The sequence below is a fragment of the Giraffa tippelskirchi genome, chromosome 7 (genome assembly GCF_054371585.1).
Source record: "Giraffa tippelskirchi isolate mGirTip1 chromosome 7, T2T-mGirTip1v1.2.pri, whole genome shotgun sequence".
NCBI classification, from domain to species: domain Eukaryota; kingdom Metazoa; phylum Chordata; class Mammalia; order Artiodactyla; family Giraffidae; genus Giraffa; species Giraffa tippelskirchi.
In genome coordinates this window covers 160,398,431-160,423,333 of record NC_137281.1, presented here as the reverse complement: position 1 = coordinate 160,423,333, position 24,903 = coordinate 160,398,431, and the positions used below count along the sequence as shown (strand labels likewise).

Genomic DNA, 24,903 nt, shown 5'->3' with positions numbered 1-24,903 from the left:
CATCCTTGAATCTAAGGTGCTGAAGGCAGTACCTGGCCCTTAGCTGATCTTTATTGTCTGTTGTTGAACTTCACGAGCCTTCTACAACTAAATACCATTGTCTTCTTTTTCTCTGTAAGACTGTGTAACTTGATTGAAGGTCTGCAGTTAGTGAGTGGCAGAGTTTGGGGTTCAAAGTCAGGTCTGGATTTTGTTCATCAGCTGAGATGGTGTTGTGAAGACCCTCAGAGTCACCTGTGTATCAGGAGGCCTCAAATGTCACCCTTGGGAGAGATTCCTTAGGAAGTGCCTCTGTATTGGCCCAGAATGCATCACTACGGTCTGCTCTCATCTCTAAGTGGTGTGCAAACACTTCCTCACACCTAAGTGCTGAGGGAAAGTCCCTTCCTCTTTTTCCACTTTTTCCAGGGATTCTACTCAGGTTGATTTGAAAGTATCAAACATGGTGTTTAGATATGAAGTTGTTATTCAGTCGTTCAGTCACGTCTGACTCTTTGCGACCCCATGGACCGCAGCACGCCAGGCTTCCCTGTCCCTCACCATCTCACAGAACTTGCTCAAACCCATGTCCACTGAGTTGGTGATGCCATCCAACCATGTCATCCTTTGTTGTCCGCTTCTCCTCCTGCCTCAATCTTCCCCAAAGGCAAAAAGATATGCCACTGAAAGATGAACACCCCAGGTCGGTGGGTGCCCGATATACCACTGGAGAGGAGCGGAGAGATAGCTCCAGAAGGAATGAAGAGGTGGAGCCAAAGCAGAAACAGTGCCCAGTTGTGCATGGGACTGGTGCTGAAAGTGAAGTCCAACGCTGTAAAGAGCAATATTGCATAGGAACCTGGAATGTTAGGTCCATGAATCAAGGCAAATTGGAAGTGGTCAAACAGGAGATGGCAAGAGTGAGTGTTGACATTTTAGGAATCAGCGAACTAAGATGGACTGGAATGGGTGAATTTAACTCAGATGACCATTATATCTACTACTGTGGGCAAGAATCCCTTAGAAAAAACGGAGTGGCCCTCATCGTCAACAAAAGAGTCTGAAATTCAGTACCTGAATGCAGTCTCAAAAGCAACAGAATGATCTCTGTTCGTTTCCAAGGCAAACCATTCAATATCACGGTAATCCAAGTCTGTGCCCCGAGAGTAATGCTGAAGAAGCTGAAGTTGAATGGTTCTATGAAGACCTACAAGACCTTCCAGAACTAACACCATAAAAAGATGTCCTTTTCATCACAGGAGACTGGAATGCAAAAGTAGGAAGTCAGGAAACACCTGGAGTAACAGGCAAGTCTGGCCTTGGAGTACAGAATGAAGCAGGGCAAAGGCTAACAGTTTTGCCAAGAGAACGCACTGGTCATAGCAAACTTCCAACAACACAATAGACGACTCTACACACAGACATCACCAGATGGTCAATACTGAAACCACATTGATTAGATTCTTTGCAGCTGAAGATGGAGAAGCTCTATACAGTCAGCAAAAACAAGACTGGGAGCTGACTGTGGCTCAGATCATGAACTCCTTATTGCAAAGTTCAGCTATGAAGTTGGAGATCAGTAAATGAGATTGTTATCAGACCCCCTGACTAAACGGATCACTATAGGAAGCCTTCCTGCAAGGGTCTAAGTCCTGAACTAAGGGCTCAGTGGGCGAACAAATGCATTCAAGTTGTGTCTAATGTGTGAATCACCACGGGGACGCGATGCACGGTGGAGGGGGTGGAGAAGTTGATCTTGACCCCCAGGTCCCTGGACCAGGAGTCTGAGTGGTGGCCCTGCTCAGTGTGACGGGGACGCAGGAAGGGGAGAGGAGAGGGTGGATGATGCTGTCAGCCTGGGACGTGTCTGTGGGACAACCAGGGCAGGTGTTCTGTCTAGACGTGGACCTCTAAGTCGGATGGCTCCAGGAAAGAGGAGTTGCCAGGCTCTCTGGGAGAGGGCCTGGGGCTTAGCCTGAGGTTCATGGATTGTTGGTGCAAAAGGAGCTTCGGGGCACAGGCAGCCTTTCTTGGCTGCGCTGACCTTTTGGGAATCTCGGCGTGTATGGTTACAGCTGAGTGTCCCAGACGGACTGGGGGGAGTGGGTGCGCTCTTGCTTGTGGATGTAGAGGGGGGCTGCCGTGCTGTCCTGGCCGATGAGGGCCCAGCACTCTGCCAGGTCTTGCAGAGGCTGCTAAACGATGCTTGCTTCTACTCATGGTTTGGCAGTCTTAAATACCTCCTTTTTTTTTTTTTTTTAATTTGCTATTAGCTTTCATTGTGGTTGGTATCTGTTCTGAAATGTCATTCATTTTCCTGTTTTAAAGAAAGCACAAATTCATCTTTTATTTTCTTGGGAATATGCTTGCTAATAAAACTTGGTGTTTCCGTGTGGCTGTTGATACAGATGGTTGTAGTGAGACCTCTTTGATTAGTCACTTACTATCTGAGTCTATGAATTATTTTAGATGTTTTCTCTCTCTCTTTCTTGATCCAAAGAGTTATCTTGAGATGTAACATACTTCGCTTTTATTATGTTTGATAAAACTTTACAGCTTATTCTCTTTTTTTTGTGCTAATCTGATAGCATAATTAAAATGTCTGACTTCAGTTCTTTCCTTACAAATACTGCCTAGCTCTTCTGCCTTTAATTAACTGAAATCAGTCTTATGTAAACAAATAACAATTGCAGATTGTATTGCCTACACTCCTTTCTTATGAGAAGTTAAGTGCACCCCTTGTTTGTTAAATTATAGTCTTAAAAAAGCAAGTGACATATTTTGTCATTTTGTATGATGCCAATAGCAAGCAAAGGCTCAGTTCTGTGTTTTGATGCTTGTTACACCTTTCATTTATATTCATTTGCAGAGCCAGTGTGGGCAGGAAGAGGGGAGACAGGCTTTGGATTCACAGCGACTTGAAACTGTCAGCTCCGCCACTTCTCAGTGGCGCCGCTGTAGGTAAATTGCTTGATTACTTCTCTGGGCCTTGGTTTCCTTGTAGGCAAAATGAAGGTTATAATATTTGCCTCGTGGATTATGGACAATCATTGACACAATGCAAGCTACATGCTTAACACAGTGCCTGGCACATACTAGCTGCTCAATAAACGCCGTCAATCTCTATATTGACACAGTAGAAGACGTTCTCTTAGCCAGTTCAGCAGCTTAGAGGCAGCTTCCCGTCCTTACACAGAGCCGTCCGGTGGGTGCCCGCAGCACGCTGAATGTTTGTGACCAGAAGCTTCTCTGTAGCGCCTTCATGTTCGTCTGCTCCAACTACCTGAGTGGCTTTCATCCCCAAACCTGTTCTATATTGTTTGCTCTCAAACCTCTTTATGCCACCTGAACTTGTCCTTGTAATTAGGTGATTTCATTAAATATTAAGCAAACAGAATGTCAGTACAGAAAGACAGCTGCTTTTTCTATTAAAAAAAATAAGTTTTGGAAAGACTTAACAAAGGTAAGTCAATCAATTGGAGAAAAACTTCGGAGGACCTCGAGTGGTTATTCTAATAGAGACAGAAAGTAGAATAGTGGTTGCCAGGGACTGCGGGGGAGGGAAACGGAGAGTTCTTCTTTCATGGGGACCCAGGGTCAGTCGCAGCATTTCTGGAGATGGATGGCAGTGATGACTGCAAAATGAGTGTGCCACTTAATATGACTGAGCTGAGATGGTAAATTTTATGTTATGTGTATTTTATTACAGTTTAAAAAATTGTTTTAACCTGTCACATTAGCTGTGGGCAAGAGAACTGTTAAAGGCTGGTGAGCAGGGAATCGAAAAAGCTAGAGGAATTCCACATCTAGATTGTTTTCTAGTGGTCTTTTAAGCTTTCTTATTTTCAGGAAACCAAAATTGAAAATTGCAGGTAATTCGTTTTAGGTGTAGTTCATTCGAGAAAGAGAACAAATCATGCTGATCCGTGTACCATTTCTCAAAGATGAGGGCTTTGGCATAGATCAGAATGTAAGGAAATGAACTCATGTTTGTATTTAAAATGTTAAGTCACACATTTAAGTTACGTGTGTGTCAGGTTGGGCTCCTGGGGAATAGACTGAGATGGAGACGTGCAGGAAGCTCGTTGGGGAGTGAGCGCTCTCAGAACCAGGCCTGGATGGGAGTGAGGGAGGCAGGACCACGGGAAGGAGAATGGACGCCCAGGTGGAGACGGGTGCCAGCCACCCTCCAGAGATGTGGCAGAGGGGTTTGCACTCGTCCTCAGGACTGATCAGGCGTCAGGTGTGGCCTGCCCAGGGGGCAGCGGACACCACCTGGAGCAAAGTGACAGCCTCCAGCTGCAGGTGGAGCCCAGAAGGACCTTACCTGTCTACTCTCAGCAGATGACGCTTCCAGGTGGGGGATCCGATGGGACCCAGCATCTACAACTGGCTGTGTCTGTTTTTTGCGTGTTTCCCCTTTTCAACGATTTTTTAGAAATTGGCTAATTGACTTCTTGTAGCAACTTCTTGATGGGAGGGACTGGCTGTGGGGGAATCTGGGTCTTGCTGTGACTGGGCGGGGCCATGTTTCATAAAGCATCTTCTCTGTAGCTCAGACAATAAAGAATCTGCCTGCAGTAAAGAATCCCTGGGTCAGGAAGATCCTCTGGAGAAGGGAATGGCAATACACTCCAGTATTCTTGCCTGGAGAATCCCATGGACAGAAGAGACTGGCAGGCCACAGTCCATGGTATCTCAAATGTTCAGTTCAGTCGCTCAGTCGTGTCCGACTCTTTGCGACCTCATGAATTGCAGCACGCCAGGCCCCCCTGTCCATTACCAACTCCTGGAGTTTACCCAAACCCATGTCCATCGAGTCGGTGATACCATCCAGCCTTCTCATCCTCTGTCGTCCCCTTCTCCTCCTGCCCCTAATCCCTCCAAGCATTAGGGTCTTTTCAAGTGAGTCAGCACTTTGCATAAGGTGGCCAAAGTATTGAAGTTTCAGCTTCAACATCAGTCCTTCCAGTGAACACCCAGGAATGACCTCCTTTAGGATGGACTGGTTGGATCTCCTGGCAGTCCAAGGGACTCTCAAGAGTCTTCTCCAACACCACAATTCAAAAGCATCAATTCTTCGGCGCTCAGCTTTCTTCACCGTCCAACTCTCACATCCATACATGACCACTGGAAAAACCATAGCCTTGACTAGACGGACTTTTGTTGGCAAAGTAATGTCTCTGCTTTTAAATATGCTATCTAGGTTGGCCATAACCTTCCTTCCAAGGAGTAAGCGTCTTTTAATTTCATGGCTGCAGTCACCATCAGCAGTGATTTTGGAGCCCCAAAAAATAAAGTCTGACACTGTTTCCACTGTTTCCCCATCTATTTGCCATGAAGTGATGGGACCAGATGCCATGATCTTAGTTTTCTGAACGTTGAGCTTTAAGCCAACTTTTTCACTCTCCTCTTTCACTTTCATCAAGAGGCTCTTTAGTTCTTCTTCGCTTTCTGCCATGAGGGTGGTGTCATCTGCATATCTGAGGTTATTGATATTTCTCCCGGCAATCTTGATTCCAGCTTGTGCTTCCTCCAGCCCAGCCTTTCTCATGATGTACTCTGCATATAAGTTAAATAAGCAGGGTGACAATATACAGCCTTGACAGAGAAATGTTCAGTAACTCTTTAATCCAATTTTCTGTTGATGGGCGGAGCTGTGTTCCCTCCCTGTACTTTGGCTGGAGGCCACTCTACGGTAGGGTTAATGGAGGCCTCCTTCAAAAGGGCTTATGCCATGGAGTCCTGTGGCTCCCAGGACTGTTGTATTCAGTGCCCCTGAGCCCACGGCAGGCCACCGCTGACCCGTGCCCCCCCAGAGACTCCCAGGCGCCCACAGGCAGGCCTGGCTCCGTCCCCTGCGGGGCCGCTGCCCCTGGGCCCTGGGCACAGGGTTTGTTTGTGCCCTCCGGGAGGCTGCTTCCCCACCTGCGGACATTCCGTGATCAGATCCCACTGGACTTCAAAGTCAAATTCCCTGGGGGTTCTCAATCCCTTTGCTGGATCCCCAGATAACCAGGATGGTGTCATCTCTCACCTAGAGCCAGACATCCTGGAATGCGAAGTCAAGTAGGCCTTAGGAAGCATCAGTGTGAACAAAGCTAGTGGAGGAGATGGAATTCCAGGTGAGCTGTTTCAAATCCTCAAAGATGATGCTATAAAAGATGATGCACTTAATATGCCAGCAAATTTGAAAAACTCAGCAGTGGCCACAGGACTGGAAAAGGTCAGTTTTCATTCCAGTCCCAAAGAAAGGCAATGCCAAAGAATGCTCAAACTACCGCACAATTGCACTCATCTCACATGCTAGTAAAGTAATGCTCAAACTTCTCCAAGCAAGGCTTCAACAGTACATGAACCGTGAACTTCCAGATGTTCAAGCTGGATTTAGAAAAGGCAGAGGAACTAGAGATCAAATTGCTAACATCCATTGGATCAAAAAGCAAGAAAATTCTAGAAAAACATCTAGTTCTGCTTCACTGACTGTGCTAAAGCCTTTGACTGTGTGGATCACAAACTGTGGAAAATTCTGAAAGAAATGGGAATACCAGACCACCTTACCTGCCTCCTGAGAAACCTGTATGCAGGTCAGGAAGCAATAGTTAGAACTGGACATTGAACAACAGACTGGTTCCAAATAGGAAAAGGAGTACGTCAAGGTTGTATATTGTCACCCTGCTTATTTAACTTATATGCAGAGTACATCATGAGAAATGCTGGGCTGGAGGAAGCACAAGCTGGAATCCAGATTTCTGGGAGAAATATCAATAACCTCAGATATGCAGATGACACCACCCTTATGGCAGAAAGTGAAGAAGAGCTAAAGAGCCTCTTGATGAAAGTGAAAGAGGAGAGTGAAAAAGTTGGCTTAAAGTTCAACATTCAGAAAACAAAGATCATGGCATCTGGTCCCATCACTTCATGGCAGATAGATGGGGAAACAATGGAAACAGTGACAGACTTTATTTTCTTGCACTCCAAAATCACTGCAGATGGTGATTGCAGCCATGAAATTAAAAGATGCTTGCTCCTTGTAAGAAAAGCTATGACCAACCTATACAGCATATTTAAAAGCAGAGACATTACTTTGCCAACAAAGGTCCATCTAGTCAAAGCTATGGTGTTTCCAGTAGTCATATATGGATCTGAGAGTTGGACTGTGAAGAAAGCGGAGCGCCGAAGAATTGATGCTTTTGAACTGTGGTGTTGGAGAAGACTCTTGAGAGTCCCTTGGACTCAGGAGATCCAACCAGTCCATCCTAAAGGAGATCATTCCTGAGTGTTCATTGGAAGGACTAATGTTGAAGCTGAAGCTCCAAAAGTTTGGCCACCTCATGCGAAGAACTGACTCATTGGAAAAGACTCTGATGCTGGGAAAGATTGAAGGCAGGAGGAGAAGGGGATGAGAGAGGATGAGATGGTTGGATGGCATCACTGATTCGGTGGACATGAGTTTGAGCAAGCTCAGGGAGTTGGTGATGGACAGGGAGGCCTGGCGTGCTGCGGTCCATGGGGTCTCAGAGCCGGATGAATGAGCAGCTGAACAGAACTGAATTGACTTTTAGTCCAGATGGCTTCAGACAAGAATGTCTCCAGTGTTTATGCATGCTTCTCTGAAGGTCTCACTGCGTTTAATCATTGCATACACCAGTTGTCCCATTTGTGATATAGTAAGACTCTGAGGCTTAATCACAGTAGACAAATGTGTGTGATATGTTTAATGCTCAAATGATGTTTGGGACTCCATCAACTTTTAAATACTTTCCAGAATATATTTCAAGATTCATGAAACATCAGAATTTTGCTTCTTAAGTTTCCAGAATTTTTTTTTGACATTTCATTACTTTGCAAGGGAAGTCACTCAAACTCTTCATGTTTGTGCCAAAGGTCACCGTCCTCTCATATCTGTGACTGAGTTTTCTGTTTCCAGATTCTTCCATTTCTCTCCCATCTGCCACAAATAACCAACCATGCCTCCTCCTTTACTTTACATTTTCCATTTAGGCCCACATCTTAGTACTCATCCCCAGGCTCTTTACACGAATGATGGCCAGTCTCCAGGATGCCCCAGTTCCATTCTTAGATATGCGCTTCCGGTCCTTAAAAGAGAACTCCTGCGTGTGTCGTTGTTTGTGGGGGGTTTTTTGTTTGTTTTGTTTGCGATTTTATTTAACCGTGTGTTAGCCTACAGTGCCATCGCAGTAACTGTATTCACGTTGTTGTGCAACCAATCTCTAGAACCTTTTAATTTTGCACATGGAAACTCCCATTTGCCCTCCCCCCAGCCATGGGCAGCCACCATTCACCTTTGTGTTTCCGTGAGTTAAACTACACAAGATACTTGCATCAGTAATATATTACAGTATTTCTCGTTTGAACCGGCTTATTTCTCTCAGTAGCATGTCCTCAAGGGCCATCTGCATTTAAAAGGAATTCCCTTTCTTTAAAAGGCTGAGTAGTGTTCCATTGCGTGTATATACCACATTTTGTTTATCCAGTCATCCGTCAGTGGACATCTGGGTTGTGTCCGTCTTTTGGTCATTGTGAATAAGACTCACGAATGTGAGTGTGCACATTTTATTTTTAAGTGCAGACGTATATTTTTGTTTCTAGCAGCTTGCCATGCCCCAAATTGTGAATGCTAAAGACGGTGTCTGCCTTCCTTTGCAAGCGCGGCCATAAATATAGCGCAAGGACACCACGACTAGCCCTCGCTGCCTCATTTTCCTTCTGCGCGTTGGCGCGTGCTGCCCGTGCTGCCCGTTGGTGAGAATGCCCTGCAACCTCATTTCTACGACCCTTAGCCCTTCATTTAGCCGTGTTTTGTTGTTTCCCTTGGTTTCAAATTGTATCTCTTTATGCGAACTGGGAACTGAAGCCTTTCATTTGCCTTGTGATCTTGTGCATTCTGGAAGCTCATACATGTAATCGTGGAACAAATAAAGCAGCTGGAAGAAATCTTTCCTGAACAAAACCCAAGTGGGGCATTTGGGTGCGAGCCAGGATTTCCGCAGCTACCAAGGGAGATGTGAAAAGGCTGCCTTTATTACAACACCGACAAATCACTTCTGGCCCCAGAGGAAAGTCCTTTAGGTAATGATCAGATAGAGGGTAGGGACCTTTACGCATTTCATTGCCTGACCACAAAACAAAGTATTTACTGTAACCTTCCACGGTCTCTGTATGTGCTAGACCCTTAGTCGTGTCTGACTCTTTGCGGCCCCATGGACTGTAGTCCCCCAGGTTCCTCTGTCTGTGGGACCCTCCAGGCAAGAATACCGGAGTGGGTTGCCATGCCCTCCTCCGGGGGATCTTCCCAACCCAGGGATTGAACATGCGTCTCTTACGCCTCCTGCACTGGTAGGCAGGTTCTTTACCACTAGCGCCTCTGTGGCTTCATATGCTCAGCCGTAGTGGGAAATTCCGGGGCTGGTGGGTCTGATCCTAGCCTCCCGCTGAATTGCTCTGTGGCCCCAGGGAAGACACTGAGAGTGTACCTTCCTGAGGTTCTGTTCTTCCAGCCAGAGTTCAGAACTGTATTGTATGTGTCCATGTAGCTGCTGAACAACTAACTAACAATAACCAAAGTCCTCTGTTAACTGCTTCTTCATAGAGGAAAAAGCTTAACGTCCTACAGTGGACAAATCAAAATTGCACTGGACATCTCAAAAAGATCGGTTATTTATTGTATTTATGTATGTACCCTGATGCTGGGAAAGATTGAAGGCAGGAGGAGAAGGGGACGACAGAGGATGAGATGGTTGGATGGCATCACCAACTCAATGGAGATGAGTTTGAGCAAACTCCGGGAGTTGGTGATGGACAGGGCAGCCTGGTGTGCTGCAGTCCATGGGGTCGCAAGAGTTGGACATGACTGAGCGACTGAATGAACTGATGTATGCACACATACATAGGTCTGGATTGACACATATATGAAAGCAAAAGCTTGGAAGGGACGTATGTCTTTAGACATGTAGAAGAGCGTCACATTTATCCGTTCATTCAGCCAACGTGAACAAATACCTGGATCAGCGCTTCTCAAACTTCGGGCGCATGAGTGTCGCCTGGAGGACTTTTTAAACACCCACTCCTGGGCCCCGTGCTGAGAGTTTCCGGTTCAGTAGATATTGTAGCAGGGCCTGAAAACGTGCATGTGTGCAAGCCCAAGTAACATTGATCCCGCCAAGTTCCAGAGACACTCAGAACTCCCAAGTGAAGAAGGCACCATCATGTCCTTGGGGCAGAAAGAATTAATCTCAATCTTCTACATTGTTGTGGTCTTATTAATCACATGATATCACTGTGTGTGTACAGATGTGTTTTCAAGGCATTTCAGGACATGTAGCATGCACAAAGGCATGGAAAACTGAAGTCACAAGACGTACTCAGGGACGTGGAGTCCGTGTCCCCGGAGCAGAGGGCACACAGCTGGCCAGGGGCTGGGGATTTTTGGGGGGGAGGGTGGCACGTGGCAGGAGAGGTGTCAAGAACTAGATGGAGCTCTGGTCATAGTGGATCTTGGGTGCCCTAAGGAATTTGATTGTTTTCCTAACAATCAAAGGGAACAGAAAATAGAAAATTTGAAAATTCACCAGAGCTCCTGAGAAGGTAGAGTTACGGATAGTGAAGAATTTGGTCAAATAGAATTGTTAACCCAATAATCTTGCTGGAATCACACTTTAGTTGGAAGTTAATCTTTCTGGTGTCTAATTTCTTCAGTTCTGGTAATTTTTGGGTACCATAAGATGAGTTGGCTTCCCTGGTAGCTCAGCTGGTAAAGAATCTGCCTGCAATGCAGGAGATCTGGGTTCAGTCCCTGGGTTAGGAAGATCCCCTGGAGAAGGGAATAGTTACCCACTCCAGTATTCTGGCCTGGAGAATCCTGTGGACCGTATAGTCCATGGGGTCACAAAGAGTTGGACATGGCTGAGCGACTTTCACTTTCACTCACTTAAAATGCATTACATGTGATTAAAAATGACCTGTTTTCCTCAGTTCTGGAGAAAAGGAAAGAGCCTCCTCATTGAAATACTGGATTAAGCCAGACTTGGAGCTTAATTGATTGACCCTACTCAGACTCATTGGAAAAGACCCTGATGCTGGGAAAGATTGAAGGCAGGAGGAGAAGGGGGCGACAGAGGATGAGATAGTTGGATGGCATCACCGACTCTATGGACATGCGTTTGAGTAAACTCCAGGAGTTGGTGATGGACAGGGAGGCCTGGCGTGCTGCAGTCCACGGGGTCGCAAAGAGTCAGACACGACTGAGCAACTGAACAGCAACAATAGCTCAGACATTTTAGCTTGCTGAGCCAATGTTTTTGTGTAGTCCAGTTTAGTCCTGGGAGGTGTGACTCGTCCAAGGCTACGTAGCTAGGTGGTGACATGCCTAGGAAGAAGGCAGGCACTGTACTGGAGGGAACCGCTTTCCTTCCCACCTGCTCCAGGGAGCACCTCTCAGCACACAGCCCATCAGCTTCTCCCCTCACCCCACACTGTGTCACCCCTTGACCATTTGCTGCTGTTCTTTTGTTCACTGTCAGGCCCCCCTCGTGTCAGTGTTCTGAGGGCAGGGGCCCCTGTCTGCCTCGCTCACTCGCGTCTCCCCCGCTCCCGGAACAGGACTGGGCACATAGTAGGTGCTTCTGCCTGTTGAACAGACAGAGGCTGCCGGCTCCTCTCAGCGAGGTTCACCGCCATCATCGGGGGTCACCTGTGTGTTGGGGACGGCGGCCCACTGCCCTTCCCTCCTGGGGGTCAGAGACTGAGCCCAGGTTGCCAGCTGCCCCCCTCCACCAGCCTGTCCCCTTTATTAGATCCCTGTGTCAGGCTGCGGGGTGTCCACAGTGGGGAGGTGGCTGCGCAGCCAGGCCCATAAACCCCAGTTCCCTGCTGACCCTGAAGGCAAGGAGCCCAGAGCTGTTGAACCCAGAGCCCTCCGAAGGCTCTGGTCTTCCCGTGGCCTCTGTCCCCAGCCCTCACCCAGCACACGTATGAGGCAGAGTCCAGAGGAGTGAGCGGGAGGAGGGCCTGTTATCCAAATGCCAAGTATTCACTGAGTGCCTACTCTGTGCCAGCCACAGTTCTAGGCTCAGGGGGTGCAGCAAGGAATAAAAAGAGCTTCCCTGCCTTCAGGGAGCTTATGCTCTGGTGAGGAGAGCAGAGGAAAACAATAAATAGATGGATGATAATGTTAACTAAAGCACGAGGTGAAGAAAACATAGGATAAGCAGACACGGGCTAGTCCTTAGGAGGAGACGTCAGGCAGGCAGGAAGAACGGTGAGCAGGCTGCCGCTGTGGTCTTGCTGAGAATCGATGCTGGCTTGGACCGGGCAGCGATGGACGTGGTGGTGATGGTCAGATCCTGGTTGCCTGAGGAAGGTGCAGGCAGTGAGCTGGGATGCGAGGGCAAAGTCAAGGCGGACTCTGAGCTTGGGGCCTGAGAAGCTGGAAGGATGGAGAAGGGACCCTGAGGGGAGAAACAGGTTTCGGAGGAAGGTCAGGGGGTCAGCTTTGGCCACGATGCCTGATATACACCCAGGGAATGTCAGGTAGAAAAACAGGTCTGAGGTCCGGGACTGAGGCTAAGCTAGAGAGACAGTGGGAGCTCCCGGTGGACAGAAGATTGGCCCCGAGACGGTGCCCGCATCCCGTTCCCAGACTCTGAGTGTGCTGCGTTAGCCGACAGGAGGAATCACAGTCGTTCCTGGAAACAGGGCGGCTAACCAGCCAACTGTACAGTAAGATTATTCTGGAAGATCCAGGTGAACTCACGGTAATCACAAGCGTTCTTTAATGGGGCACGTGGAGGCGGGAGGGTCGGAATCAGGGAAATAGCGGTGGAGAAGGACTCAGGCCAACAGGCCTCGCTCTGAAGGTGGGGGAAGTGGGCCACGGGCTGAGACGCCAGCAGCTTCTGAACAGGCAAGGGAACGGATTCTCCCAAAGAGCCACGGGAAGGAAGGCGGCCGCCTGCCACCCTGATTATAGCCCCATGAGACGCATTCCGGACTTCTGACCTCCAGAACTGTAACGTGATAAACGTGTGCTATTGTAAACCACGTACAAAACCATTTGCCTGCTTTCCATTGTTTTCCAGGTTCTTTTTCTCTATGCAACTCATCCTTGTCCAAAATGGTCCATCATTGTGGGCAATTGGAATGCAAAGACATTAGCAATAAAATGGCTCTTACAAAAACAGGTTTTCTTATTACGAAAACAACACATGCTTCTTACAGGAACTATAGACCAAAAATACGACACCATCCCACCCATCACTTAGAAAATCACTGTTAAGACCCCTGGAGATTAGCATCTCAGACCCTCTGCTACGTCTGCGTGCCTTGTTCCCCACTGAAATAGGATCATGCCACGTGTGTTTTGAAAACGAGTGTAATTTGTGTAAGCCGTCTGACAAGTGTCATACTTTGCACTGTTCCAACTTAACTCCTGTGGTTTGACATTTAGTCTGTCCCGTGTAATCCCCTGTGGATGATGCCCACACTGAAAGGTGAGGAAGAGCCAGGTCAGACAGGGAAAGACGGCGGCTGCAGGGACCAGTGTCCCAGGCCAAGGTCCCCCGGGTGGGGGAACCACAGGGCCTGGAGGAGTGGGGCGCTCTCCACCCAGTGGAACGTGGCAGGGGAGACCGCGGGGGGAGCTCGAGAGACTCGGGTCTGTAGCCGGTCACCGAGCCGGATCCCTTTTCACACGGATCGTTTCAGCTCGGCGTTGTTCTCACCAGCTTGACCTTGACTGCGTGGTTTTTGGCAAACTGCTGTCAGTCGCTTTCTCCCGATCTAAACGAACAGGGTCTGGGCCCTGTGGCCCATGAGCCCGCTGCAGCCTCTCCTGCAGTCCCTGGGCCAGGAAGACCCCCTGGAGAAGGAGATGGCAACCCACTCCCACATTCTTCCCTGGAGAATCCCACCGACAGAGGAGTCTGGTGGGCTACAGCCCATGGGGTTGCAAAGAGTCGGGCACAACTGAGCAGTTTTCACTTTTGCTTTCCAAGCAGAGTCGAAGTAAAGGTCGTCAGGATTGAGAAGGTTGAGGGGCTCGAGGCCTGGAGCTGTGGTTGAGGCCTCACACTGGGCCCTTCTGAGTCTTCACCTGATGAGGCTGCGTCTTTTTGTCACGCTTTGTGATCAGTCCAGATGTTTGTACCTAAAGAGGTCCCTCCCTGTTAGGGTCTAAACACCCCTGTCGGGGAGGATTCTGATACTGATGTTCTTGACCTTCTCCAAGCAATAGGAATTGACTAGGGGCCAGATTGGAAATTCAGGCAAGGCTTTATTGGTGCTCCTGCACGGGCTGCAGGAGAGAGTACCGGCAAGTATGAGGTTGCCCTGCTCACTCAGCGAGGTGAGGCGAGGGCTGTGTCCGGGGTCGGGCTGGAGGGTGACGGAGGTGGTCTGCCCACCCCTTGGTGCTGGTGCGTGCAGAGGGCAGGGGCAGCACCCTGCTTCTGCTCCCGACGCCAGCTTTGTGCTCCCAGCTCTTCAGAAGCGGCAGTTGGGTTTTTTGGTCCTTTTTTGTATCTTTTGGTCCAGAATTTGCCCAGGCTGTGCATGCACACAATTATTGTCAATTGTCAATTATTTTTAGTCCCATATAGTTTCTTTGTATGTTGTAGCTTCAGGAGAGGTGTGTCCCGGTGTAAGCTCTGTAAGGGTCCCGGGTCCCAGGACTGCCTCAGGAGGTGACATATTGTTTAACTGATTCCTGAGAAATGAGATAGGCTCTTCCAGCATCTCTTGTTTAACTGATGCCTGAGAAATGAGATAGGCTCTTCCAGCGTCTCCTCAGGAGCCTCCTCCTGGCTTTGGTAGAGGAGGATTATATGAAAGTCCCAGATGCATCTCTTCTCCTTCTAGGTGCTTGTGGTAATATGGAAACTAATATGGAAAAAACCAGGGGATGTAGAGCTCCTGCTTGTGGAGGAAGAGGGTGAGTACTATTAGCAGCTGACATTTGCTACCTGCCAGCTACTGTGAAAAGTCAAAGTGTGTGTCGCTCAGTCGTGCCTGACTCTTTGCGACCCCATGGACTGCAGCCCACCAGGCTCCTCTGTCCACGGGATTCTCCAGGCAGGAATGCTGGAGTGGGTTGCCATGCCCTCTGCAGGGGATCTTCCTGACCCAGGGATCGAACCCACATCTCTTACATCTCCTGCGTTGGCAGGAGGCTTCTTTACCGCTAGCGCCACCTGCCAGCTGAGTCCTCGGTGTAGGTGATTCCCTAGAGAACATTTACGTGTTTATCATCCTGTGGCCGCGCTGGGTCTGCGTTACAGCGCGGGCTCTCGGTTGTGGCGAGCGGGCTCCTCTCCGGTCTCGGCGCGCGGCCCTCTCCGTGCAGCGCTCCTCCTGTGGCCCCGGGCCCTACAGCTCAGTAGTTAGGGCCCGGCCTGGGCTTGGTTGCTCCGTGGCACGTGGAATCTTCCTGAACCGGGGACTGAACCCGTGTCCCTTGGATTGGCAGGCAAGTTCCGAACCCCTGCACCACCAGGGAAGTCCTGTGTTGATGATTCTTTACCGTCTCATAACAATTCCAGGAGCTGGGCGCATTTTCTCCGTTTTGTAGATGACAGCTCTGACGATTAGAGAAGACCCTTGCCCATGGTCAATCGGCTTGTGAGTGACGGAGCCCGCGTTCATACCCAGGCTTCGTGCCTCCAGAACTCGGATCCTTGCCCCACCATGGATGGGGAGGCCGAGGCCAGCCTGTGCTGCACTCCAGCGGGTTCCTGTTGGTGGAGAAGGAGGGGGTGGCCTCCTCACCATCCCAGAAGTGCACTCTTGGGCTGGGGTCTGGACGGTGCCCACCGCCTGCAGCCTGTCTCTCCCTGGAGCACAGACTCTGTGCCCTCGGGCACCCACACAGCGCTGCTTTCTCACCAAGCGCCCTCCCTGCCAGGGAAGCACTGAAGTCTTCCCCAAGTGCCCCTGGAGGTTAAACCTCTGGGCTCTACTTGCAAGAATGCTGCAGAATGGCAGGAACGGCATTTCATTCTCTCAGCGACTCTTGGAAACAGTAAAGGTTCGTTTCACACTGACGCGTGAGTATGGTGGAGCTTGGCTGTTCAGAGTGCAAGGAGGTGGTTGTGCCAATATGAAACTTTAGTTCAAGGATTTCTCAGTAAAGTGATACAAGAGGTATGCAAGGAGGGGCTTCCCTGGTGGGCTAGTGGTTAAGACTCTGCCCGCCAGTGCAGGGGACACGGGTTCGATCTCTAGACGAGGAAGATCCCACAGGCCACAGGGCAGCTAAACCCGTGCGCCCCAACTACCAAGCCCATGCACCCTAGGACCCGGGCTCCACGGCAAGAGAAGACACTGCAGGGAGAAGCCTGAACGCCACAACTAGGGAGCAGCCCCTGCTCCCTACAACTAGAGAAAGCCCCTCACACAGCAGCAAAGACCCAGTGTAACCAAAAATAAATAAATCTTTAAACACTCAGTCATCAAGATGCATAATATTTTTTTAAAAAAAGAGGCATGCAAGGAAAAGAGAGCCTTTCTGGTGTAATGATGAAACCGAGTTACTCACTAGGAGGACTGCCTTGAAAATCATCCTCATTTGCTTCTAAATTAATTTGCTATTTGCTAAAAGCTATTTTCAGGCAATGATACCTTGTCCTGTGCAGGCCTAACTTCAACTTTCATATTTGAAAGATGCATTCACCAAGGTCTCGTACTTGGATGAACTCCTGATGCGTATTCAGAAGGTACTGATGGGAGAGAAATGGATGAGCACACGTCTTTAAAACCACAATATGCTGGTCCTTTCTCTCGGCTTGTGATCACTGACCGGACAAAGGTTTTTATTTGACCCCTATCTTCAAGAGCACAAAAAGAGTTCACCTTACCTTGCAAGAAGTGAAAGAACGGAACAGTTTTTGTTTTACTTTCAAAGTTAGGTGCATTCCTAAATACCAGTTTGTATTGAATTCTTCCTCCTCCCCCACTGCCTCCTTCAACACACACATAATGCAAAACACATAGCTAGTCAGTCCACCCTAGAATGGTCCAGAAACAAAATACCAAGGAGGAGTCCCTTCACTCCTCATCACGGGGCCTGAGGCCAGAGGGCTGATGCCCAAACCTGGGTCTCGGTTGTTGCTCAGTCGCTCAGTCGGGTCCGACTCTGTGACCCCATGAATCACAGCACGCCAGGCCTCCCTGTCCATCACCAACTCCCGAAGTTTACTCAAACCCATGTCCATTGAGTCGGTGATGCCATCCAGCCATCTCATCCTCTGTCGCCCCCTTCTCCTCCTGCCCTCAATCCTTCCCAGCATCAGAGTCTTTTCCAGTGAGTCAGCTCTTTGCATCAGGTGGCCAAAGTATTGGAGTTTCAGCTTCAACATCAGTCCTTCCAATGAACACCCAGGACTGATCTCCTTTAGGATGGACTGGTTGGATCTCCTTGCAGTCCAAGGGACTCTCAAGAGTCTTCTCCAACACCACAGTTCAAAAGCATCAGTTCTTCAGTGCTCAGCCTTCTCTATGGGTCTCAGAAATTATATAAAAAATGAAACCAGGAAATCGAGATCCAACTAAGACTTTATTAAGATCCAGGTGTCAACGCCCAGTAGTTGGAAGCGAGGAAGCCAGTAGCAGCCCAAGAGTGAAGAGCAGAGAAGCCAGCCGTGCAGGAGGCGCTCAGGGTGGACATCTGGTGGGGAACGCCAGTGCTTGGCAGCACGTCACCGGCACCGAAGCTGGCCTGTGGTCTCTTTCCTTGTATTCATTCATCTGACCCAGAGATTCTGTCCATGTGATCCTAGCCCCAAGGGATCTGTGAGGTCAGAACTATGTTCATAACACTAAGGCACTGTTTGCCTCATCTCACTCTGTTGACATTTGCATTGATGATGCAAAATCTGTGGTAGGTGACAGTGCTGAATTGCTTCATGTGTGCTTAGCATACATCAAGGCAGCAAACTGCGCTGGTAATCATTGTATTCTCCATCACTTTGCCCTCACAGTTAAAAAAATAATAATAAAGTCAGTTTCACTTAAGAATATCCTTGATGAAGCAATAAAAAATTGCATTATTGAATCTTAATCCTCAAGTGCACATCTTTTTTTTTTTAGCATTCTGATATGTATCCATATAGCATTTCCATCACACACCAAAGCACAGTGGTCACCTCCAGGAAAAGCGCCTGCACAATTGGTTTTTAAGTCGAGGTCGTGACCGGCCACTGTTTTAATGGAACAGCATTTTTATTTGAAAGAATGACTGACAGAAGAACTACAGTTATTAAGACTTGAGTATTTGGTTGGAATTTCCTTGAAAATGAGCGAAAGGAGCCTGTCCTTTCGAGGAGAACGACTGGGATGGTGTTTGCTGCCAAAGTGAAAATTCAGGCTTTCATGTGAAAATTAGAATTTGGGAAACTTGTATCCACCACTGTGAACTTGACAGTTTCCCAATATTAAAGACTTTATTGACGCATTCAGTGGTGATACTCACAAATGTAGTTCTAAAAATATTGTATAATGAAATGTTTTAGAAGATCTGTGTAACTCAGTGAATTAATATTTTTCAGATAACCAATGTATGATGTTACAAAATCATGGTTGGGCAAAAGTTCCATTGAAAGGACAAAATACAGCAAAGGATTTTAATGTAGCGGAGTATGAAAAGTTAATTGATATGGTCTCAAATTATACATTGTAGCTAGCCTTTAAGAAATTACTACTTATTGAGTTATAATGTGATATAAAAATAAGTATCTACAGTTATAGGAAAAGCCTATTAAAATACTCCTCCCTTTTCAACTATGTGTCTGTGTGAGGCTCTATGTTTCTTTATATACTACAATCATAATGCCACAAAGAATTTAGAAGCAGAAATAAGAATCCAGCTATACTACAGTAAGCATTCCTAAGACCCACAAAAATGTAAAATAATTCTCTTATCACTACTTGTTTTGGAAAATTTGCTTAGTTTTCAGGAAAAATATTTATGTTAAAAGGTCATGAACTTATTATTTTAAAAAGTTAATTAATGTTTTAAATGTTCCCACTTTTAATTTCTAGTATAACTGTTAATAGATATAATGCATGTAAACAGAAGCCTTTGGAATTCTCAATTTTTAAGAGTTTGAAGGAATCCTGAAGTCAGAAAGTTTGAGAACAAGTGATTCAATGTGTACAGAATACGTACCATGTACTGGGCTGGGGTGGTACAGGGCAAGTATGGTTACTGGACAGACGTGGGTCCTGCCTGCAGAACTGACAGTCACCTACAATTAAACAGGTGGTTCCAACAGAGCGTGGTAAGTGCCATGGTAGGAAAAGCTCAAGGTGATGTTTTGTTGGCACCTGACCCTATTTAGGGAAGACTTCCAGGAGGAATGAATGTCTCTGGTGATGCTTGAAGGACGAGTCAGAGTTAGCCAGACAGAGAGCTTGATTGCTTTGGGTGTACAGAGAAGCATGTGTTTAAACAAAGGTCCCCGTGCAAGCGGTCATGACTTCACTGCAGAGTGAAAGGAGTGGTGTGTAACAGGGGCACAGGGAGGGGTGGTGAGACGCGGACCCGGACTGGACGATGGTAGCCCCCTGGTAAAGGGCTTTGGGGGTCCAGCGGTGAGGTGTGAGGACCTCCCCCAAGGGGGAAGGGGGCATCCTGGGGTTGGGGGGCGGTTCAGTCAGGAGAGGGACGTCAGACTGCATTTTAGACAGATCTCTCTGCCGAGAGAATGGAGGTCTTGCCCCCACGGCAGCCAAATCAAGAGATCATGGAACCTGGGCTAGGGCGTGGCGGGGTATTGGAGAGAGATTGACAGATTTAAGGGACATTTGTGTGGAGATATTTACAGATCTAGGTAAACAGATTCAGTTTCAGTTCAGTTTAGTCACTCAGTCGTGTCCAACTCTTTGCAACCCCATGGACTGCAGCACGCCAGGCCTCCCTGTCCATCATCAACTCCTGGAGTTTAGTCAAACTCATGTCGATCGAGTCGGTGATGCCATCCAACCATCTCATCCTCTGTCGTCGAAGTTAGGATATAGGATGGTTAAGTAGAAACAGAAGTTCCATGGCTCCCACTAGAAAGGTTTAGGAGGAGGCAAGTAGTGGAGTTTGGATCAAAGGAGGAAAAAAGCCCAGAGCAGCGTGAGGAAGGAGAGGGGGGTCTGAAAGGCTCGGGGGCTCCCCACAGTGGCCAGGCGGAGCCGTCGCTGGGGAGACAGGCAGGGTACACAGAGAACTAGATCTTATTTTAGATACTGGTAATTTGATCACAGCCATCTTTTCTTTTTACACAATGATGCATTTATATCACAACCTAAAAATTACCCTTAACAATAGTGATTCTTTAAAAAAAAAAACAAAACATCATTTTCTGGCTAATTCAAATTATTCCTGTGTTTTGTTGTTTACTTTTATGTTCACCAGGTTAAATCTTCAGCTATGTTCCTGCCATTAAGAGTCCCCTATGTAGAAAAATCTATTCATTATGAACACATTTATTGCTTCATTGAGTTGCCTATTTAAAATGCAGAGAACCACAAATTAAATGTAGTGCTTTTCCATTTTGAAAAAAGTGGATGAATGAATACCATTTTCTTGAATACATGGTGTTTGTCTTATATAATTAACAGTCCAGATTCATAGGCTAGCAGATGCCAGTCCTTGCTTGTTTTGATACTTGTTCCTTATTCAAAAGGATGCTCTCTAAGACTTGCACGTGCCATGTTCTGCATCAGGGGAAATGAGAAGACAGATGTAATGGAGAGAGTTGATTTGGGAGGACAGCTAAGCTAAGTGATCAACAGACACTGGTCTCCAAAACCTCTTTCTCTGAAGTTAATTATGCAAAGTATGAGACAGTTTCTGTGTTGAAATTGTAAAATAAAATATTTAAAGTAGCTTCAACATAATATTAAGCCACTAAATACTTATATTAATATATTCCAAGTCTACAGTTCAGTTCAATACTGCAGCACGCCAGGCCTCCCTGTCCATCACCAACTCCCAGAGTTTACACAAACTCATGTCCATTGAGTCAGTGATGCCATCCAACCATCTCATCCTCTGTCGTCCCCTTCTCCTGCCCTCAATCTTTCCTAGCATCAGGGTCTTTTCCAGTGAGTCAATTCTTTGCATCAGATGGCCAAAGTATTGGAGTTTCAGCTTCAGCATCAGTCCAAGTCTACAGCCCTGTACTAAATATTTATTACATTTAAGACTTTGCTGTTGGTTCCTGATACTTTTTTAATGTTGTTGTTGTTCAGTTGGTAAGTCATGTCTGACTCTTTGCGACCCCATGGACTGCAGCACGCCAGGCTTCCTGTCCTTCACCATCTCCCAGAGTTTGCATGTCCATTGACTTTGTGATGCCATCCAACCATCTCTCCCAATGTCGTCTCCTTCTCCTGCCTTCAATCTTTCCCAGCATCAGGGTCTTTTCTAATGAGTCGACTCTTCGCATCAGGTGGCCAATGTATTCAGCATTAGTCAGGGTTGATTTCCTGTGTGAAGACGGCTCTTGAGAGTCCCTTGGACTGCAAGGAGATCGAATCAGTCAATCCCAAAGGAAAGCAATCCTGAGTATTCCTCAAGGACATATCCTAATTTCTCTAGATTGCTAGTATTGGTAAATGAGAATATCCCTCTGTTGAATATGTGAAAGTGAGGACTACATTTCAGGACAAGGGCACTGGCAGATGAGAAGTCTACAGTTAATACTTAGTGAGTCTGATCTGGAGGTCAGAGTTTTCGTTTTTGAGCATTCATTGCTTTTAAAACAAAAGATCATTCATTACTCTTTAAAAATATTTATTTACTCACTTACTCTGTCTGCGCCGGTCTTAGTTCTGGCACTCAGGGTCTTCGATCTTTGCTGCAGCACGTGGGGGTCTAGTCCCCTGACCAGGGGTGGAATCCAGGCCGCCTGCATTGGGAGCTCGGAGTCTCAGCCACTGGACCACCAGGGACGTCCTCAGAGTCGTTTTTGTGTTGTTTTTTTTTTAAATGTCTTCCCATTGTAATTCCAAGAGGCTGTCCGAACCATTTCTTAAGACGTAGACATGGGTTCTCCTGTCAGTATCCAGGCTCGGGCAGACTAACAGAGAGCGTGGTCCCCCACGTCTCGCTCCAGCCGCACCATCTCTGTTACAGACGGAAGCCCTTCTGCTCTCTCTGCTTGTCTCAAGCTGACTCTACTGATGCTTGGATCTTCGTTTGTCCTGACTTGGCCTCCACTCTTCCCCACCCAACAACTCCAGTGATGTCCCTGGAGCCCTTTGTCCGTTCCAAACGAGCTGTCCTACATGCTTAACTGAGGGTGCAGCATCGCATCTGCCTTCTCGCTTTCACTGACACCCAGTCCTTCCTCAAGCACTTCATTCAGTTCCTCTTTTGAAGGAAAAGAAAGCGAAAGTGTTAGTTGCTCAGTCGTGTCCGACTCTCTGTGACCCAATGGACTGTAGCCCACCAGGCTCCTCTGCCCGTGGAATTTTCCAGGCAAGAATACTGGAGCTGGTTGCCATTTCCTCCTCCAGGGGGATCTTCCCACCCCAGGGATTGAACCGGGGTCTCCTGCATTATGGGCAGATTCTTTACCATCTGAGCCACCAGGGAAGCATGGTGAAGGAGCACTGCTTCTTTCTTTTTTTTTTTTGTGGCCGCCCCACTCAGCATGTGGGGTCTTAGATCCCTGATCAGGAATTGAACTCATGGCCCCTGCAGTGGAAGCCCCCAGAAGTCCCAGGAATACTGCTCCAGAGGGCAGTGCTGTCTGGAGACCAACAGTACCCACTCTGTGGTAGCCCCTCCCTTTTTGTTCGTGCTCGAATCTGATTGGTTTGCTCTCTGTGTCCATGACACTGTCATCTGTCCAGCCCAGGTCACCTGCCTCACATGGAGCCTCTTCCCAAACCCAAAGCCATGACATCATCCTGGGCACTGCTCAGGACTTTAGATTCCAGCGTCTGCACTCGCTTCGCTCCGGCGACCTTCATCTCCATTACTTCACCAGCGGCTCGCTTAGCAGGGCCTTTGTTTAGTCCTAGTGATATCTGGACCATTACCAGGAGGTACTCTCTCTCTAAAATCTCACATTCAAAGAGCTCTTTTCCAGGAGTCAGGACCTCGGATACAATTTTGCCTGGTCAGGGTAGTAGCGAACATCTGTGTTGTGTTTCTAGCTTTTTATGGAAAGGTTTCTGGGCTTCCCTTGTGGCTCAGCTGGTAAAGAATCTGCCTGCAATACGGGAAACCTGGATTCAATCCCTGGGTTGGGAAGATTCCTCTGGAGAAGGGATAGGCTTCCCTCCCAAGTATCCTGGCCTGGAGAATTCCATGGACTGTTTAGTCAGTCCATGGGGTTGCAAAGAGTCGGACATAACTGAGTGACTTCACTCTCACTTTCTTTGGGGGAAAATCCTTTGTATTCCAAATCTGCTCAGTCTTTCCATTTGTGAATAGGTGTCAGTCTTCTTTGAACGTTTTTCCCTATCGTGTAAATTGCTCCCATTGTTTTGCTCCCTTAATTGGATATTTTCGGCATTGCATTTTTTCTCCTCCATTTCTCCCCTCCTTTTGAAACTTCTTTTAATGTCAGTGCTTTCCCTTACATCTTTTCCTTAACTTTTTCTCCCTTCGTCTGTCTCCTTAATTTTTTTGTTTTGTTCGTTTTTCCCCCTACCTTTTTTTTTTAAAAAAAAACTCTCTCTACTGCATCCTGGAAGATTTTCTTAGTTTTATCTTCCAGTTTATGTAATTTCTCTTAAGCTGCATTGAACTTGCTACTCATATCTTTTCACTCCAAGATTTTCAGTTGGTTTCTTTTCATTTCTACCTCTCCTTTTCATAACCTTCTGATTTCACAGCCTTGTTTGATAGCTACTAATCTGGTAGCTCAGATGGTAAAGAATCCACCTGCAACGCAGGAGACCCAGAATAGATCCCTGGGTCAGGAAGATCCCCTGGAGGAGGGCATGACAACCCACTCCAGTATTCTTGCCTGGGAAAACCCATGGACAGAGGAGCCTGCTGGGCCATAGTCCATGAGGTCACAGAAGAGTCAGATACAACTGAACGACTAACACTTTCACTCTACTTTTCAATCCCTCTATTATGATGACTTTGAGGATTTTTAGGGCCTTTTTCAGAATGTAATTATACCTGTTGCCTCAGATGTGAATTGTCTCAATTGTTAGACTGCATTTCATCATGCTGCACATCCTTACATATTTTGTAATTTTTCTTTTCTTGAGAGCTTACGTGTCCCCTTCGGATCTGTGCTACAAGGGTTTTCTCTGAAGAGTGGTTTTGAGATTTCCTCAGTCCCAGCCCTGTGAGCTCCTTAGCTCTGCGATGTCATACATTAAGTAAGCATGGTTTGGGAGGCCTACTGCAGGGAAGTGGACATGTGCCCACGGGTAATGCAAGCTCAGGTGCTAGTCATGTGGACGTGTCTTATCTTCATTCCTGGTCTCGGGTGATTTGGGGTCTTGACCCTAACTGCAGAAATGGAACTGCGCTCCCCCCACCCCCAATATTTGTGGGGCGCCTTCCGTCCCTTGCAGACACAGAAACCGCAGACCCCTGCAGTCTTTCTGGCACCTGCCTCCAGCGCGTCCTGACGAGGGCCACAGTCTTCGTCATCACTTAGCACAGTGGGCGATGACACTTTTCTGTTCAGAGACTTTCTCATCTTATTTTTGAAAATGGTTTCAATCTTTGAAGGCTCCAGCAAAAAAACAGAGTATCACTCAGATACTGAAACTCAAGAGATTTTAATGAAGTAACTTTACAGAAGTATAGGCAGGAATAAGGACTCTGCTGACAAAGGGCCGCATAGTCAAGGCTATGGTCTTCCCAGTGGTCACATATGATTGTGAGACCTGGACCATAAAGAAGGCAGAGCACCAAAGAATTGATGCCTTCGAACTGTGGTC

At 47.5% G+C, this 24,903-nt stretch overlaps 1 protein-coding gene across 19 annotated transcripts in view; it reads left to right on the top strand.

Annotated features, from left to right (window-relative positions):
- The window catches only part of EFCAB11 (EF-hand calcium binding domain 11), a 221,690-nt gene that overhangs the window by 99,213 nt on the left and 97,574 nt on the right, over window positions 1-24,903 (top strand). Inside the window, exons 6-7 of one of the 19 annotated variants that reach the window (XR_014059737.1) lie at window positions 14,857-14,929; window positions 18,082-18,770. The exons of 14 other annotated variants lie outside the window; for them this stretch is intronic. Coding sequence is in view for 1 of the 5 variants with exons in the window: in XM_081510846.1 (XP_081366972.1) it covers window positions 14,857-14,869 (13 nt within the window). In the remaining 4 variants the exon portion in view is untranslated. Of the gene's footprint in view, window positions 1-2,848; window positions 2,941-14,856; window positions 18,771-24,903 lie in introns of those variants that run through there. 4 more of the 19 variants (XR_014059738.1, XR_014059739.1, XR_014059733.1 and 1 more) reach the window with 4 other exon arrangements.